Source organism: Platichthys flesus, chromosome 9, assembly GCF_949316205.1.
Source record: "Platichthys flesus chromosome 9, fPlaFle2.1, whole genome shotgun sequence".
In the NCBI taxonomy this organism is placed as follows: Eukaryota; Metazoa; Chordata; class Actinopteri; order Pleuronectiformes; family Pleuronectidae; genus Platichthys; species Platichthys flesus.
Genome location: NC_084953.1, coordinates 5851543 through 5866545, shown reverse-complemented (window position 1 = coordinate 5866545; position 15003 = coordinate 5851543). Strand labels below are relative to the sequence as shown.

Here is a 15003-nt window from a genome sequence, read left to right as displayed (position 1 = left end):
TCCTCGGTTGTCTCTTCCCTCCTCACTGGAGCCCAGCTCACTTTCCCCCTCGTCTCTCTCTCTCTCTCTCCCTCCCTCCCTCTCTCTCTCTCTGAATCCTTCACTTCCACTGAGGAGAGACTCGTTTCCACAGGAGCCACATGGCTCTCATTAGCCGCGTGTCGCCACCACGTGTTCATTACAGGAACTGTCGGTGGGGGGGGGGGGGGGGGGACACTTCAATGAGCTACAGCAGTGCCTGATCAAAACCTGCACGTTTGGATTGGACTGATCTCTGGAATGTACTTCATAATTATTCTTCGTCATTAGTGAATCCTCCTCAAACAATGACCTGTCACTTTTTCTATGGTTCAGAGTGAAGGTAGAAAACGTTGTGTTCATCCTACCTGGTTTCAGATAAGATGAGACGGTCCTCTCTTAGTCCCAAGCAGCAGGAGTCACAAATAGGTACCAGTGAGTACTAATAAGTAACATGTGATACTTACCACTGCAGCCATAAACTTTACTGGTTATAACCCCACAGCTTGTTATGTGGGATGAGGTGTTGCTCTTGGCACGGAGATGAAATCAGGGAGAGTATTTTCTTTTACTAAGACAATGAGCTTAACGTGATGAGCATCCTACAGCAACATTGGTCTGTTCAGCCTCTGGGTGTGATACCGAATAAACAACTCGTGAAATCAGGGAACATGAAGAAAGGATGAATATGATATTTCATTATACATCACATGGTCGAGAAAGTGCTGCACAAAGATGTACTGTTTAAATGTGTGTGAATGTGTGTGAATGGCAAAACTGTCATGTGAACTCAACACATACATATATACAGACCAATAACAGCACCTCAATTGTATGTATAAACAGAACTTTCTTCCTAATAGAATAAGTTAACCTTACAACAATACATGTATTATTTTCATCTATTCTATTGCTGTTGTGTGCATAATGAAAAAAACAAAGACGTTGTTCAAAAAGCAGCTTGTTATAACAACGACAGGAATTACCTTTCCACATTAAAACCACATTCAAATCCTCTGAATGAACTTCATGTGATTTCCATAAAGACACGTGGATGAAGGGGGAGGGGGGGGGGGGTGTAAAGAGAAGAAAATGGGGCTTCTTGAGCCTAAAAAAATCACATCTGAAGACATGTTAAACACAACTACACACATACAGACACACACACACACCTTTACAGTTATTAATCCCAGAGCCTTACAGTAATACTAACCCAGCTCACCTTCTCTCCAGCTCCGCACCTTGTTTCATTTTACTCAGCTCACACAGGCCACTTTGAAAGAACCAGCGTTCTGCACGCGGAGGGAAGAGAATGGAATCTCCGGTTCTTCCATATTGTGACCTGCCCCCCTGCTCATTAGATGAAAACGTCATCCTTGCAGAAGCCTGTTTTGATTTAACGGTCACAGAGGAGACGTATGAATCAATAATGCTTTGGACTGGAGATCTGAGATCTGCACTGGGTGGATCACATGTGTCGGGGGCTTCACCTCGGATATCTCTGCTCCCCATCAGGCCGAGGCGTCCAGGTCCTGGTCGTCTGAAGCGGCCTCCTGAGAGCTCCTAATCAAAACCTCCCCCCCCCCCCCCCCGAGAGACACGGCTAAACCGGGAGATAACACTGCTTCCTGAGAACCTCCAGATAGCACCAGGGTGGGTCCCAGTGTGTGTCAGAGGAAAGACAAGCTTCAATTTTCATTCATTTGGCTTCTGTGTGGAATTCCCCGTATTTGTGTTTATTGTACGTCATCTTTACAGCGTCCACTGCTCCCCTGCTCCTTGATTGGCTGTGGAAATTAAGAAAACGCTGATTGAGGGTTGAGGAACGTCTGCAGCCGCCAAACGTCTGATCATACGAAGGGCTGCGGTCAAATCCAGCTGTTCAACACGTAAACAGAGACTGAGGCTCATTTGCTATTAGTGATTGTGTGATCACACTTTAATAAATTAGGTTATTTTCGAAGAAGTGGTGTTTGATTATTATTCTTCTTGATTAAACTAGATTGTAAGTACAAGGGCATTTTTTGTGGATGAAAAAGTTCTGCAAAGTTAAAAAGCCAAAAGTCAAGCAAAGAAAATGGAAACACCTCATCAGTCCGGCCTGTACTTCTGTGTCATCATTGTGACATCACTATTCTCCACATATATCTAGCAGCCAGTCAGAAGTCAAAATAAACTACACACGTTGGAAGTGGTTGACCAATCAGAACCGAGTGGGTCGGCCGGCCAATCAGAGCAGACTGGGCTTAATCAGGCTTAAAGAGACAGGAGCTAAAACCAAGTGCTTCAGACAGAGGCTGAAAAGAGGAGCTGCAGCAACGGACAGTCTGAGGAAAGATGTGTTTTTCTGATCATTAAATCATGAAAAGCTTTTTCAAGTGATAACACAAACTTAAATTATGAACCAAAAAACAAGCTGAATGTGTCTCCTTTGAAACTGAAAACAGTTTAACAGACTTCAGTGTCTTCTCCTTGTGGGCCTGAGCTTCTTCTGGAACGGCACAGCAAAAAGTGTGTGTCAGCGTGTGCCCTGATTTTACATGACACTTTAATGAACACAACAATGGACTGTTTGTGCTGTGGGGAGACGACGAGGGGAGCAAACACAACAACTGGTCACACTGGAGGACATTGGGCGCGACTGATTAGGGTTTGGAGAAACGTGTGAGAGGATATACCTCATTTGTCATGTTCTTTAAAAGGATATGCTCAAGCAGCCAAATGAATTCAAACTAAGCTTCGGATTCCTCTGTATTAAAGACACTCGGAGCAGTGGAGGAGGTTTTAGGAGAAGGACGAACTCTGCTTGTGACTTCTGTTGTTTTCCACCTTGATGTCAGTAGTTTTCATTTGGCCCAAATTAGGATATGATTATTAAAATTGCAACCATGCTTGATGAAAGTATTCTAACTTTCACAGGGGAGTGGATTCGGGTCCTGAAGGTGTCTTTACAGATCTTAGAGGCTTCCTGCAGCACCCACACTGGCATCTCTTTGTTACACAGTGTGTGAACACGTCACCTCAGTATTTCCTCTTGTTTTCTCCAGAAACTGCCTCTGTCCCTTTTTCCGTGTCATCCTCAGATGATTCTAAGCCGGTGCTTCAGCTGGATTTTGCGCTTCATCCTGCCAGAAAATGTGCAACCACTTTACACATTCTTCAATCAGCAGATAACTGCAGACAGTTTCCATCCCAGTTGAGGCATCGTTTAATGGCTGACACACAGTATTGGTCGTGGTCCATCCTCTTTATCCACCTACACATCCTTCCACCCTGGGGAAATCATTTTAACTCAGTGCTACATGCTACGTGTTTTCATGGGGTCACCTTTGAGATGCTGTGAGGTGTCTACTGGAACAGTCAGTGCTAATGTACAGCAAATACAAGGGTGGAGGCAACTTGTCACGCCAACTTTTTGGTGCTGCTGCATTAAAAGAAAGGGGAGTCGTCTTTGTGTGCAGGAAACATCGATGTCTTAGAACAGTCACTTAACCTCAAGTAAGGAGCAGGTAGGAGATTGTAATTTCAAACCCACTACTTATACTACAGGTACTAATATGTGAATGTGGTAAACAAAGTATTCAGATGTTTTACTTTAGTAAAGAAATACCCTGATACTACAGAGAAGAAGCTGAGGTACCCAGCTTTTGGCTGTGGCTGAGATAAGTTAGCTACGAGCTGTCGTCAGTGTTCACACCCCCGCTACCAGTACATGTTCTGGGATGAAGGGATGAAACAAGCATGGTGGTCCCCAGCTGAAGACCCCGCAGCCAGCTCAGTAGACGGAGGTGCAGCAGTCCACGAGCCCACTGCAGGTTTTACCACCTGTTCAAGTTAAATCGACAAAATTCCCATAACTTTATTTATTTTATCTTAATCAAAAGTTTTTCAAATTTCTGGGATCTTGATGCAAAAAGATAGACACGGATTTTGTGTTGAGAATTTTAAATGTCTACAAGTTGGTGCAGATCCAGTTAATGAATCGGTTCTGGTGGACGAAAAATGTTTGGCACTTGAGTTTTGTAGGAACTTTTCCAGCAGGGAGGTTTCAGAGTCTGAGACGTGCACATTTCTCCCACGTGCACGTGACGCTACGAGATACAGGAGTGTTGATACTGCACTTACATTTGAGAGGTGAAATTAAAGCAGGAACTGAATTGTTCACTTTGGATGAGATGGAGAAAGGCATAACATTATTTAATCCACTTCTTCTGACTCTAATTCTGTTTCATTGACACAGAAAATTGTTCCTGAGCACGAGAGCGAGTTCACAGAAGGGACCATAAGAACCGGAGGGGGATTGAAACCCACTTGTGCTTTCCCGGCTCCTTTTTTTTCCCGAGCACTTTGGAGAATGATGTCTTTGTCTGCCACATTGCCCTCGACTGGCGAGCGAGCCACGAACAGGACGCTCTCAAGAACCGCGGCTCCGCGCCAGCTCCAGAGAAAAAGCCATTTGGACATCTAATAGCTGCGGACCAGGCCGGCTTAATGTAAGCCTTATTGTGATTACCTGACATACTGACAGCCAATCCAAATACAGCCTGGGAGCCATTACAGGCCCAGCAAGAGGAACACATTATGAGTTGCACTGTGTTACCCCGACAGGGCCTGAAACAAATGTTTTGTGAATCTCAGGAGAATAGAGGGGACCTGTTTGGGGCCGTTATGAATCCTGCATAGTGCTGACTGGGAATTTGAAGGCTGAGAAATGGGCCTTAAAAGCCCGATCCAACGTGTTAAAGTCAACACAGACAAAAGGAATGGGACCATTTATCCAGATCTAGCTGGTACTTGGGTTCAGGTGTGTGTGTGTGTGTGTGTGTGTATGACGTGTCTCAAAACTTGTGTGAGTTAATCGCAGGAAACGGAGAATAGCAGTAATAGACAGCTGTAACACAACGTCGTCACACATCAAACGCTTCCAGAATCAGCCGAGAAAATACAACTTGATTGGCCAATTAGTTCCAGTCCGGGGAACTTCAACTATTCGCCATGTGTTTTCCGTGCTTCCTGCAAACAGGTCGAGGCGCTTGTGGCGGTCAGAGGGAATGACACCGACCTGCGTGACGGAAATTGGCGGAAAATGTGCCATCTGTGATTGAGGCCCAATTTTCCACCTCTTTTGGAGTTCAGAGGGAAACACGCAGCGTGCACCTGATTCATTTCACCCACACGCTCCTATTAGCCTATTCGTAGCCAATTTAAACACAGATATGAGGAGAGAGTTGACACCGATCCAGCACCTGTGGAGCCTCAAGTGGTTCAATCTGCCTCAAAACACCATTCACTCGTTCCCTTTCCGAAAGAAACCCCAAATCTAAATCTGGTTCAGCTCCCTGTCCGCTTGCCAGTGGGATCCTCCGACCTCCTGACACTTTTAAATGCTTATCGTTAATCAAGCTTATACCGACTCTCTAATTACGCAAGATAACTTACGAGGGAGTGAGAGAATTAACGGTTTATGCCTCTCCGCTTGCCTCAGGAATGTCTTTGGCGAGGCTTTGGGCTTTTGCTCTTTATTCTCCTGGAAGCTCGCACGGCCACTTGGCTCCTTCGCCGCGGCCCAGGATCTCTGCATTTATCTAGAGTCATTTCCCCAAGTGAAAAAGAAGCTATTATTAATACCACCCCACTCTCTCTCGTTTCAGTCTCTCTTGTGAGCGCTCGGTTTCCTGAACCCAGGTTCTGCTAAGGCAATTACGGCTGCAGACCCCCGACACTTACTCAAGCACCAGCTGGATTCTTGAAGGAAAGGTAGAGACCCGGGTGTGCTGTGCATTTTGTGTGCCTGTGACACACATCCAAATATTACTTACATGCATTCAAAAAGAGGCAAAAGCAGATTTAAAACATGATCCCAGGTCTTATTTTGACGTAAATATCTTTAATTAATGGTGGATGAGTTAGTTCTCAAGGCTTTAGTTGTGGTGGTGGTGGAGAACAGAGGGAGAGGGAAGGCACTGGGTCGGTCGGGGGAAATGTATGGACAGAGGGGTGATACCGCCCCAACTTGCTGATGTATGAGAGTTCAGAGACAGATATGAACACAATGGGACAAACACAGATTAAATTTGAGTCTTTAAATCCCCTTAAAATGTTCCTTAAATTTGTTATTAATCTCAAACCTTTTTTTTAGGAACTTGTCTGAACGCACATTAACACTAGAAGATGGCAGAGGATACTGGAATACGGGATGTTTGAGTTTCAGACAAGACAGCTTCATCCCCGCCGCCCTAAGAAGGTGGAGGTCTCCAGTTGCTGAGGAATCATGTGATCACAGTCGGGCCGGTACGTCCAGTCCGCTCCCGGAGCTGAGAAACCTTCAGGGCGATGTCTACGAGTGGAGCCAGCATGACCTGGACGATGAGATAACACAGACACACACAAAATATCACTTCCTGTTCAGGTTGTCCTCGCAAATCTTCCATAACCAAACATTATAATACAGCCAAGTATGAGCTACATGCAGCAACAGGAGCAAATTATTTAATGCAGAGTAATCAGAGATAAAATATTATTGCTAGAAACATATTTTAAAGGGACAGGAGAAGTTCACCTTCCCTCGATCTAACGTGATTTGAGAAAGTCTGTTCGTCTAAACTTCGATAAATGAGGAATGATTCATTTGTTATGATTAAATAACCAAACGATTAATACGTATATTTAAAAGGAGGTTATGTTTTTGCCCATCTGTTGGTTTAGTTTGTCAGTTTGGACTTTTATAAACTACATGAGACCAAAGTCTTCATATGTGTAGAGGAGGCAGAGGAATAAAACACAGAGGGACGGATAGAGATAAGATAAAAAAAACATATAAATGGATAGAAAGAACAAAATAAATATCTGAATCTTCAATCTATCTTAGTGGCTGAGATAATAAATAAAGCTCAGAACTGCTGGAACATAAACAACTTCACTGAGTTCATTTCTCTTTCTAATTGTTAATGCAGCTCAGGTGACCGTTAACACACCCCAGTCAGTTGTGTGGCCTTTCGGGAGCATTTTTGACACTCAACCAATTACACTTAAAGTAAAAATCTCTCCTGATTAATAGTTTCAATGAAACCCTTCATCACGTGAAGGAGCAGATCAGGAACCTCCCTTGAGGTGGAGCAGAAACATAAACTGTCCTGGTCTAAGCAGAGAGCTGCCAGAATGAAATCATTTCCCGGTGGTGATCCTCAGCCTGAGATGAGCAAACCAAAATAAACTCAGAAAATAACTTTTGGTTGTTGTGCAGTCCTTCTCCTCTGAAACCTGCTCTAATCAAAATAAAACCCTGTGGGAGTGTAAATCAAACTAAGTCAGAGTCGGCCAACTGAACCCTTCACCCTGCAGCCATTTATCTGTCAAGTTAAGACCCCGGAACAATATGTTTCTGCTTATCTTCATGGAGTTAAAGCTCTGAAGAGGATAAAGGGCTGGAGTAGAATTCTTGTTCATTTTTTTCCCGAGTTTGTCTCACTTTCTTGTTCTACATCCCCTCCCTGTCCACACCAGTCAGGATAACTTTATGAAGTGTCTAGTTGGAACTAGCGCTCTGTATTTCCCCCTGATGCTAACTTTCCCCTCTCTCTTCATACTGGCCCTGATAAGCTGCAATAACTCAAGACTTGGCCAAACAACCCATCGCCTCTCATGTTTAATACCACCTCTGGAACTTGTTTCTGGAGCGCTCCACTCAACACAAGCTGGCTGTCCGGTACATTACAGATCATTCCACTCAGCGTGGAGGTTTCGGGGGCCTCGTGCCAACGAGCACTCAAAGCTCATTCCGGTTTTGACACGAGCAGTTGACCTTTGACCAGTTTTGTAAAAGATGGTGCCTCGGTGGTTATCTTTTCTTTTTTCTACATATGAAAATATTCCACGAGAAAAGAAAAATCTGTTCCTGGTCCTGTGGATGTTTATTTTCCTATCTGATGACTTCATTGTCTAGTCTTTCCTTCGCTCTGGATCTAGCTGGCTGGAATCGCTCCACTAGCGGTCTGACCTGTGGGTCCTGGTAAATCTTCTGGGGGTCCTTCTCATAGCTGTCAATGTAGAGCCTGATGGTTGCTCCCGCGCTGCCTGTACCGCTGAGACGGAAAATAATCCTGGAGCCGTCGGAGAAGATGATCCTGAGGCCCTGAGAGAGAGCGAGAGACGGATGAGAGACGATGATGAATGAAAAATGCAGAGTAAAAGGAAAACATGTGGAGTGCAAGAAGTACGGTAAGCCACACCGCTGCATGCTGGGTAACATGACTTTATTATGTATTGAGTCAATTCTAACATGAAGTCACTGTTTGGGTTATGGAGGGCCGACTGCAGGAGGAAGACTATGGACTACATCCAAAGATAGATGGAAAACTGAGGTAATGAAATCTGCCTTGTCGGTTCCTTACCTGGTTTTTGGAAACGCTTCCATCGACAGGGTCCGTGTAGGAGAAGTTGTCCGACACAGCCACTTCGTAAGTCTTATCGCCCGAGGACAACTTCTTTCCTACGAAGGACGGGTCGAACATCGCCGTCTCCAGATCCGTGATCATCTTGTTGGCGGAGTCTGAGTCGACCTCCTCGTAGTCGTACCTGCGATGGGAAGTGGAAATCAGGTTTAAGCAAAAACATATTTTCTCAGAACGTAATCAAGTTGAGTTTAATCTGAAAGTGTAGGAGGGATGATTTTGAGTTTGTGAGTTTTATTTGAAAAGATAAAAACTTTTGTTCTGTGAAAACTTCAAACTTCTACAAGCCAGTCTTAAAACAATTACACTTAGTGGACAGTTTATTAGGTACACCTAGCTCAAACTAAAGTGGTGTAATGTGGAAAATAATTCAACTGATTCTCTCTTCATTTTCTGTTTTTATTGAAATTTGAAATGATAAAGTTGGTTTGCTGTAGTTTCTGGTGCAGTCTAACTGTACTGCATTATACAGAGAGGTTTATCACTATATCTTTATTAATAGAAATGTCTGTAACTAATACAAGCTAACGCAAATCAATTCAACCGCATCTCAAACCGACCTGAACAACTGAGTTGTACTTCTTTTATTTTCCACTAGATGGCAGAGTGCCATTTAACCAAACTACTGTGCATCCCTGCATCATCTTAGTCAAATATTAAATATCTTTTCATCTCTGGCAACCTGAAATATTTTTCTTCATGGACTCAGGCCCAGTTTCCATAAACAATCCTACATAGACCAGTGCTGACCTGGTGAAGAAGTTCCTGCCAAACTTCTGCCAGTGATCCTTCATGATGTCTTCCACGCTCTGTTTCCTGGTGGCTAAGATCGACAGCCATGCGAGCACCGCCCACAGGCCGTCCTTCTCACGGATATGATCTGAGCCTGGTTGGTTAGAGGAAAGAGAGGAGAAGGGGGTGAGTGAGGGGAACTTCCTTCTCTTACTACAGTTCCATGTTTACTAATGTGATGACTTTTATTCACCGGTGCCGAAGCTCTCCTCTCCGCACAGGGAGAGTTTGCCGGCATCCATCAGGTTCCCAAAGAACTTCCATCCAGTTGGAGTCTCGTACAGCTGCATCTTAAGAGCTTTGGCCACACTGGAACAGATTGGCACACAAAATAAACCACAAAAGAAAACCTTGCATCTGTGACCAAGTGGACATCAGTGATCTGACAGGTCAAACTTCAGAGTAGCTGTTATGTTTAATGGTTTTTACTTGTCCAAGGCTCCACTGGTGGGCATACTGCGGGCCAGTCCTTTGATACCAGTCTTCTGGAAGTAAGGGATACTGGCGAAGTTGGCAGCGATGACAGCCACCGAGTCTGAGGGGTTCACGAAGAAGCCATGTTTACCCAGCACCATGTTACGGTCCTGAAGATGGGGGGGGGGAACAATCGCAAATAGAAGACATGATTTATTTTATATAAATGAACAGTAATTAACCTCCTGAAAAGTTCTGAAAAGTTCAGAAGGTTAATGGGATATATTTTAGAAAAGATTCATAAATCATAAATGTTCTTCTTAGATTATGAATTCTAAAGATATGACACATCGGGTATAATTTTTTTATATATTAAAAGTTGGCCGATTATTTTTCCAAAATGAGGACATTGTTGTAACCCTTACGTATTGAATTCATTTCGAATGAGCTGACATCATAGATTGCAATCCAGGCTATAAAGAATCTCGCCCTCTGGAAGACGCTGACTTACACCATCACCATCGAAAGCGGCTCCAAAGTCATATTCTCCGCCCTTCATGGTGTTGACCAGGTCGGCAGCGTAGGTCAGGTTGGGGTCGGGGTGGTGGCCCCCGAAGTCCTCCTTGGGGACGCAGTTGACGGCGGAGTTGGCAGGAGAACCCAGCTCCTCACAGATGATCTTCTTCACGTAAGGACCGACCACTAGAGGGGGACAGCGCGTCATTAAAAGGAGTCGTTACGCCCTCACACGGATATAAAGGAACTCTGAGTGAGGACGTTAACTGTGACCGGCAGCGTCTGGAGTTCACCACATTAAACTTTACCTTAATACCAGTTGGATCAGACATTAATCCAAGTGTCCAACCTCCTTATGGAATTTTATTTCCAATCCTGTCTCCTCCTCGACTGGTTCTCAGTTTAATGTTGGTATTTAGTTAATGTCGGTAAAATTCACCTCAAACTCCCAACATTCCATAAACAAATAGCAAAACTGATATATTTACATTTACAAACATAACGTTACTCCACAAAGATTATAAGTATATAGAATAATAGATTTATATAAGATACATTTTTTTTCTTTCATCATTGGTTTAAGCTCGATAATTATGTTGAATATATTCTGAATTCCCTGTTTCTTAAAAATAAATATGCAGTTGTCTTTGTCACCGTCCTCTCAGGTGTTATTTTATTCTTTTAAAGGTTTTAATGCAATTTCTTTTGGGTAGAAAAAAAAGGAAATTGTAACCTGATAAAGTTTTGAACAGTTCATTCATCAGTACATTTCAGCATTGCCATTTTCAGAAATTTGTTTGGATAGTGTTCAGCTATTGCCACAATAATTATTTTACTAACAAAGCTATAGAGATATCATTTTTATAGTGTTGTAAAAAGTGTTATCCAGCACTACTTACAGAAATTCAGACATGGTGCTGGTGCTCTCCTGCTGTTGATGTTGAAGATTGTGACATGAATCTGATGTTGATTGTATCTGAAGGTCCAGACGAAAAACTTTTAAGAACTCTTAACTCTAATCTTTTGTGTATTTATTTTAATTAATATTATTATTCAACCTATTTTCCCACTGGGATATTAAGACTAACTACACTAACTACATTTATAAAAATTGATTTAGAGGGACTGCACACTATCTTACAATCTTACAGAGTACTTAATTACAAAACTATCAAAACTCCTTCACACTGTAACAATCAAAAGCCTGTGTCGTGCTGGCTCCTACCTCCATGCATGGCATCCAGTCGCACGTTAATGTGATTTGCTCCAGAGAGAAGCTCCTTCAGTGCGGCAAAGTCAAAGATGCCCCTCAGCATCTCAGCATAGGCGTCCACTGAGTCCACGATCTCCACTGAGACGAGTGAGAGGAAACACAACACAGTCAAGACATCTGAAGAAGTGAAGTGACTTTCATTACACACCACTCAGTCGATTAATAGCTTTCACAAAACAATGCTATTCCCTCATTATCAAAGAAGACGAAATGTTGCAACCACTTTGCAACTACCTGCTTTAACCTTAAACAAAACAATAAGTAAACTGCCATTATACTGTTTATCTTTTATTTAAGGATAGGGCTGTGCTTCTCATGCTCGTGTACCTGTGAAAGGTTTGAAAGTGTCCACTTCAAATGTCTGCTTGCCAATTGTAGCCAGATCCACTTTCAGCTCGGGGCAGATGTGATACTCCTGCAGGCTTTTGCTGACCTCAAATATTTTGTTGGTGATGGCCTCTGGAGCAGGTCCTGGGGACAAAGGTGGATGGTTAGAGTGCGATAGTGTGCTCAAGTAGGAACCTTAGGTCTGTGAGCTTCTGTGAACACTGGGAGTATAACGTAGTCGCCGCTCACCTCCACTGGCGATGTTGTACTTGATGCCAAAGTCTCCATTGGGGCCACCTGGGTTGTGGCTGGCCGTGAGGATGATGCCCCCGACTGCCTTGATCTTACGGATCACGCAGGAGACTGCAGGCGTGGACATGATGCCATTCTGACCGATCACCAGACGATTAATCTGCAGGTTGGAAATGGGGGAGACAGGAGAACGGGTTAATCCACAACACAGTGAAATACGTAGGGTGGGAGACAGGCAGCTGAGATACAGGCACTGCCATCATGATGTATCTCTGGGAAGGTACCAGGATTTGTTCAAAATGTATTCTGAAGCATGATAATGACAAAAAAAAAAACTATACAGCCAGACTCCGAAAGATCTATGCTATGACAACAACAACAAATCGTTTGGTTACAACACTGCAACAAACATAATGTCTGAGTCAGTCTGAGACAACGTGAAGAGACAGAGGACACACAGATCAGAAGCGAGAAACTAAAACTGTGGCAAGTTGTCAGAGATGCTTTGGAACAACTTTGAGACAATTTCGAAAATCCTGCACACACCAAATATCAATTTAATTAAAACATCTTTCTGGTCACTGCACTTTGGACGTGATGCTAGTCCTTTACACTGCTGCAGAACACGCCACACACACACTGTATCTTCATGTTACATCTATCTCAGTCCAGGAACCATCCTTTTTAAACATGCAGCGGTTTGCTCTGTGCAAACATGAACAGAGACGCCTCTGTACGTGGACGTGTGGCAATGAAACGGTTTCCTCACTGCAAGAAATATCCAAAAGCTTTGAGCAGCTTGAACCCAGTGACACCGGTGAGGAACCCCTGCTAAACCATTAGCTGCTGCCTGTGCCGTAACTGTGAACAAGACACAGGGTCACAGATGCAGCAATTGTGCATGCAGCATTTTGGGATTACACCATCGGAGGATTTCATATTTAAGAAACGTACTGTATGTCCCATTCATGCTTTTGACCCGTGCAGCTTCTGCTACAGACATATGCAGAGCTACGTGACTGGCTGCACATCCCCCCCCCTCCCCTCTGGAGTCCTCTGAGCAGCCAGTGGCATCTCACTGCAGCTATTACGAAACAACACAACCCTGCTTCCCCTTCATGCACGACTCAAACACAGGTTTGGTCTTTTTTACATTCAAAGCCAATCCAGAAAAGGGTGCTAAATCTTGAATGCTGTATCAAAGATGCAAAGATGAGGTTGTGTCATTGGCCAGTGTTTAAATGTCAAAGGTAAAGGTTTGACATGACACCCCCCCCCCCTCCTCCTCTTCATGCACTTTATCCAAAAGGTCACTGAGGTCAATCTGAGACTGGAGACTGTGCAGGAGCACCCAGACATGTGATGATAACATGTCATCTAAAACACTGTAACTGCTGCAAACCCCTCACGACAACCATCGAGTCTCCTTCCACGTGCACAAGCTGAGATCTTGCACAATATCTCTAATATCAAATGAAGACATGTAGCGGCAGGAAGGACCTGTTTGCTCCAGCACTGATTCTCCACGAAACCACAGGAATGAGGGGAAGCTTCACTTTAATGCACCGCATCACTTTTAATGTTAAAATAATAAATACACATGTTTATAGCTTTGACAACACTTGGAACAACACAAGCTTGAACACTGATAACGTCCCAGTAATGTTAGCGTCTTTTAAGACACATTATTGTTGAGTTATTTGCGTGTTTTCGCCACATTGACGTTAGCATTGGTGACCAGACATGACTTTACAGAGCCATTAACTTCCATCCACCCAGTGAACATCAAGCTAAACTGGGAAATTACACTGGAAACAACCCATTTGGAGGCTTATAGACCGGAAGCTGCTCGAGTATTCAAATATAACGTTAAGAGAGCAAACCTGTCAGTTAGCTTGATGTCCAGTTAGCTACAAGTTATTACCTCTGCAAAGTAAAAGCATGCTAATAACGTGTCATATTAGAAGCTAACTTTACTGTAACGTCATCAGCATCAAAGTGTGGATTAAGATATTTTTTGAAGTTATAAAAACGTTTAATTATCCTTTTTAATGCTCAGTGAGGCTCTGACATGAATGAATGGGACGGCTAGCTTGATGTTAACCTGCTAGCTAGCTGGTTGTGTTTGTCTAAGCTAACTCGCACGTAAGCCGGAGGTGGACGGTGTTCCCCCCCGGGTAGACTGACCCCGTTGGCGGCGGCGATCTGCACGATGAGCTGGATCGCCTCCTTCATGAAGAAGCGGCCGTCCCCTCCCACCACCAGGGCGGCCGTCTGCCGCTCGGAGGGCTCCACGACGGAGATGGTGCTCTGGATGAAGTTCTCCGCATAGTGCTGGTTCTGCTGGAACACGGTCACCCGCTTCCTCAGGCCGCTGGTGCCGGGCTTCTGGTCCGCGTACGGCTTGGTCTTCACCGTGGTTATTTTCACCATGTTTGACCCGCACTGTGAGCTCCTCTGGTCGGTCAGAGTGAACCGCGGTGATCCGGCCCGACACGGAGCAGACGACCCCCCCCCGGTGGACCCGCCCCCTCGGTTTAAAGGGCAAGTGGAGACAGGGTGGATCAACATACCACAACATGGGTTCGTATTGATAATATCTATTGCAATAACTTCTAATTATAAAGATCACATGAAATGTATTTAAGAAATATATATACTGCACTGTGGGACCTAATGCTGCACAGGGCCGTAGCCAGGATTTAGATGGACTGGGGGCTCCAGTGACCCCCCCTAGAAATGGTCTCCAGTTACTTCAATTGTACTAGATTGGGCTGGAAGGCTGTTTACCCCTGAAACTCCAAAATGTATAATTTTGAATCCATAAATACTATTATAGCCATAGTGAATGCCCAGTATCTGTAAATTCCAATCTGTTGCATGTGAGGTCCTCTAATTTAGCTAAACAAGGGCAGTTTAGAATCTTATCCACCCTGCTGAAGTGCCCTTGAGCAAGGCCCT

General features: G+C 44.1%; 1 protein-coding gene across 1 annotated transcript; it reads right to left on the bottom strand.

Moving 5' to 3' along the window:
- Positions 1-5885: 5885 nt before the first annotated feature.
- pgm1 (phosphoglucomutase 1) lies at positions 5886-14543 on the bottom strand. Its single transcript, XM_062395522.1, has 11 exons — positions 14230-14543; positions 12040-12202; positions 11791-11934; positions 11416-11541; positions 10186-10376; positions 9690-9844; positions 9454-9569; positions 9219-9354; positions 8409-8592; positions 8015-8149; positions 5886-6377 (listed from the first exon to the last, which is right to left on the bottom strand). The coding sequence occupies exons 1-11, from the start codon at positions 14473-14475 to the stop codon at positions 6288-6290; spliced, it is 1686 nt and encodes a 561-aa protein (XP_062251506.1). The 5' UTR covers positions 14476-14543; the 3' UTR covers positions 5886-6287.
- Positions 14544-15003: the final 460 nt, after the last annotated feature.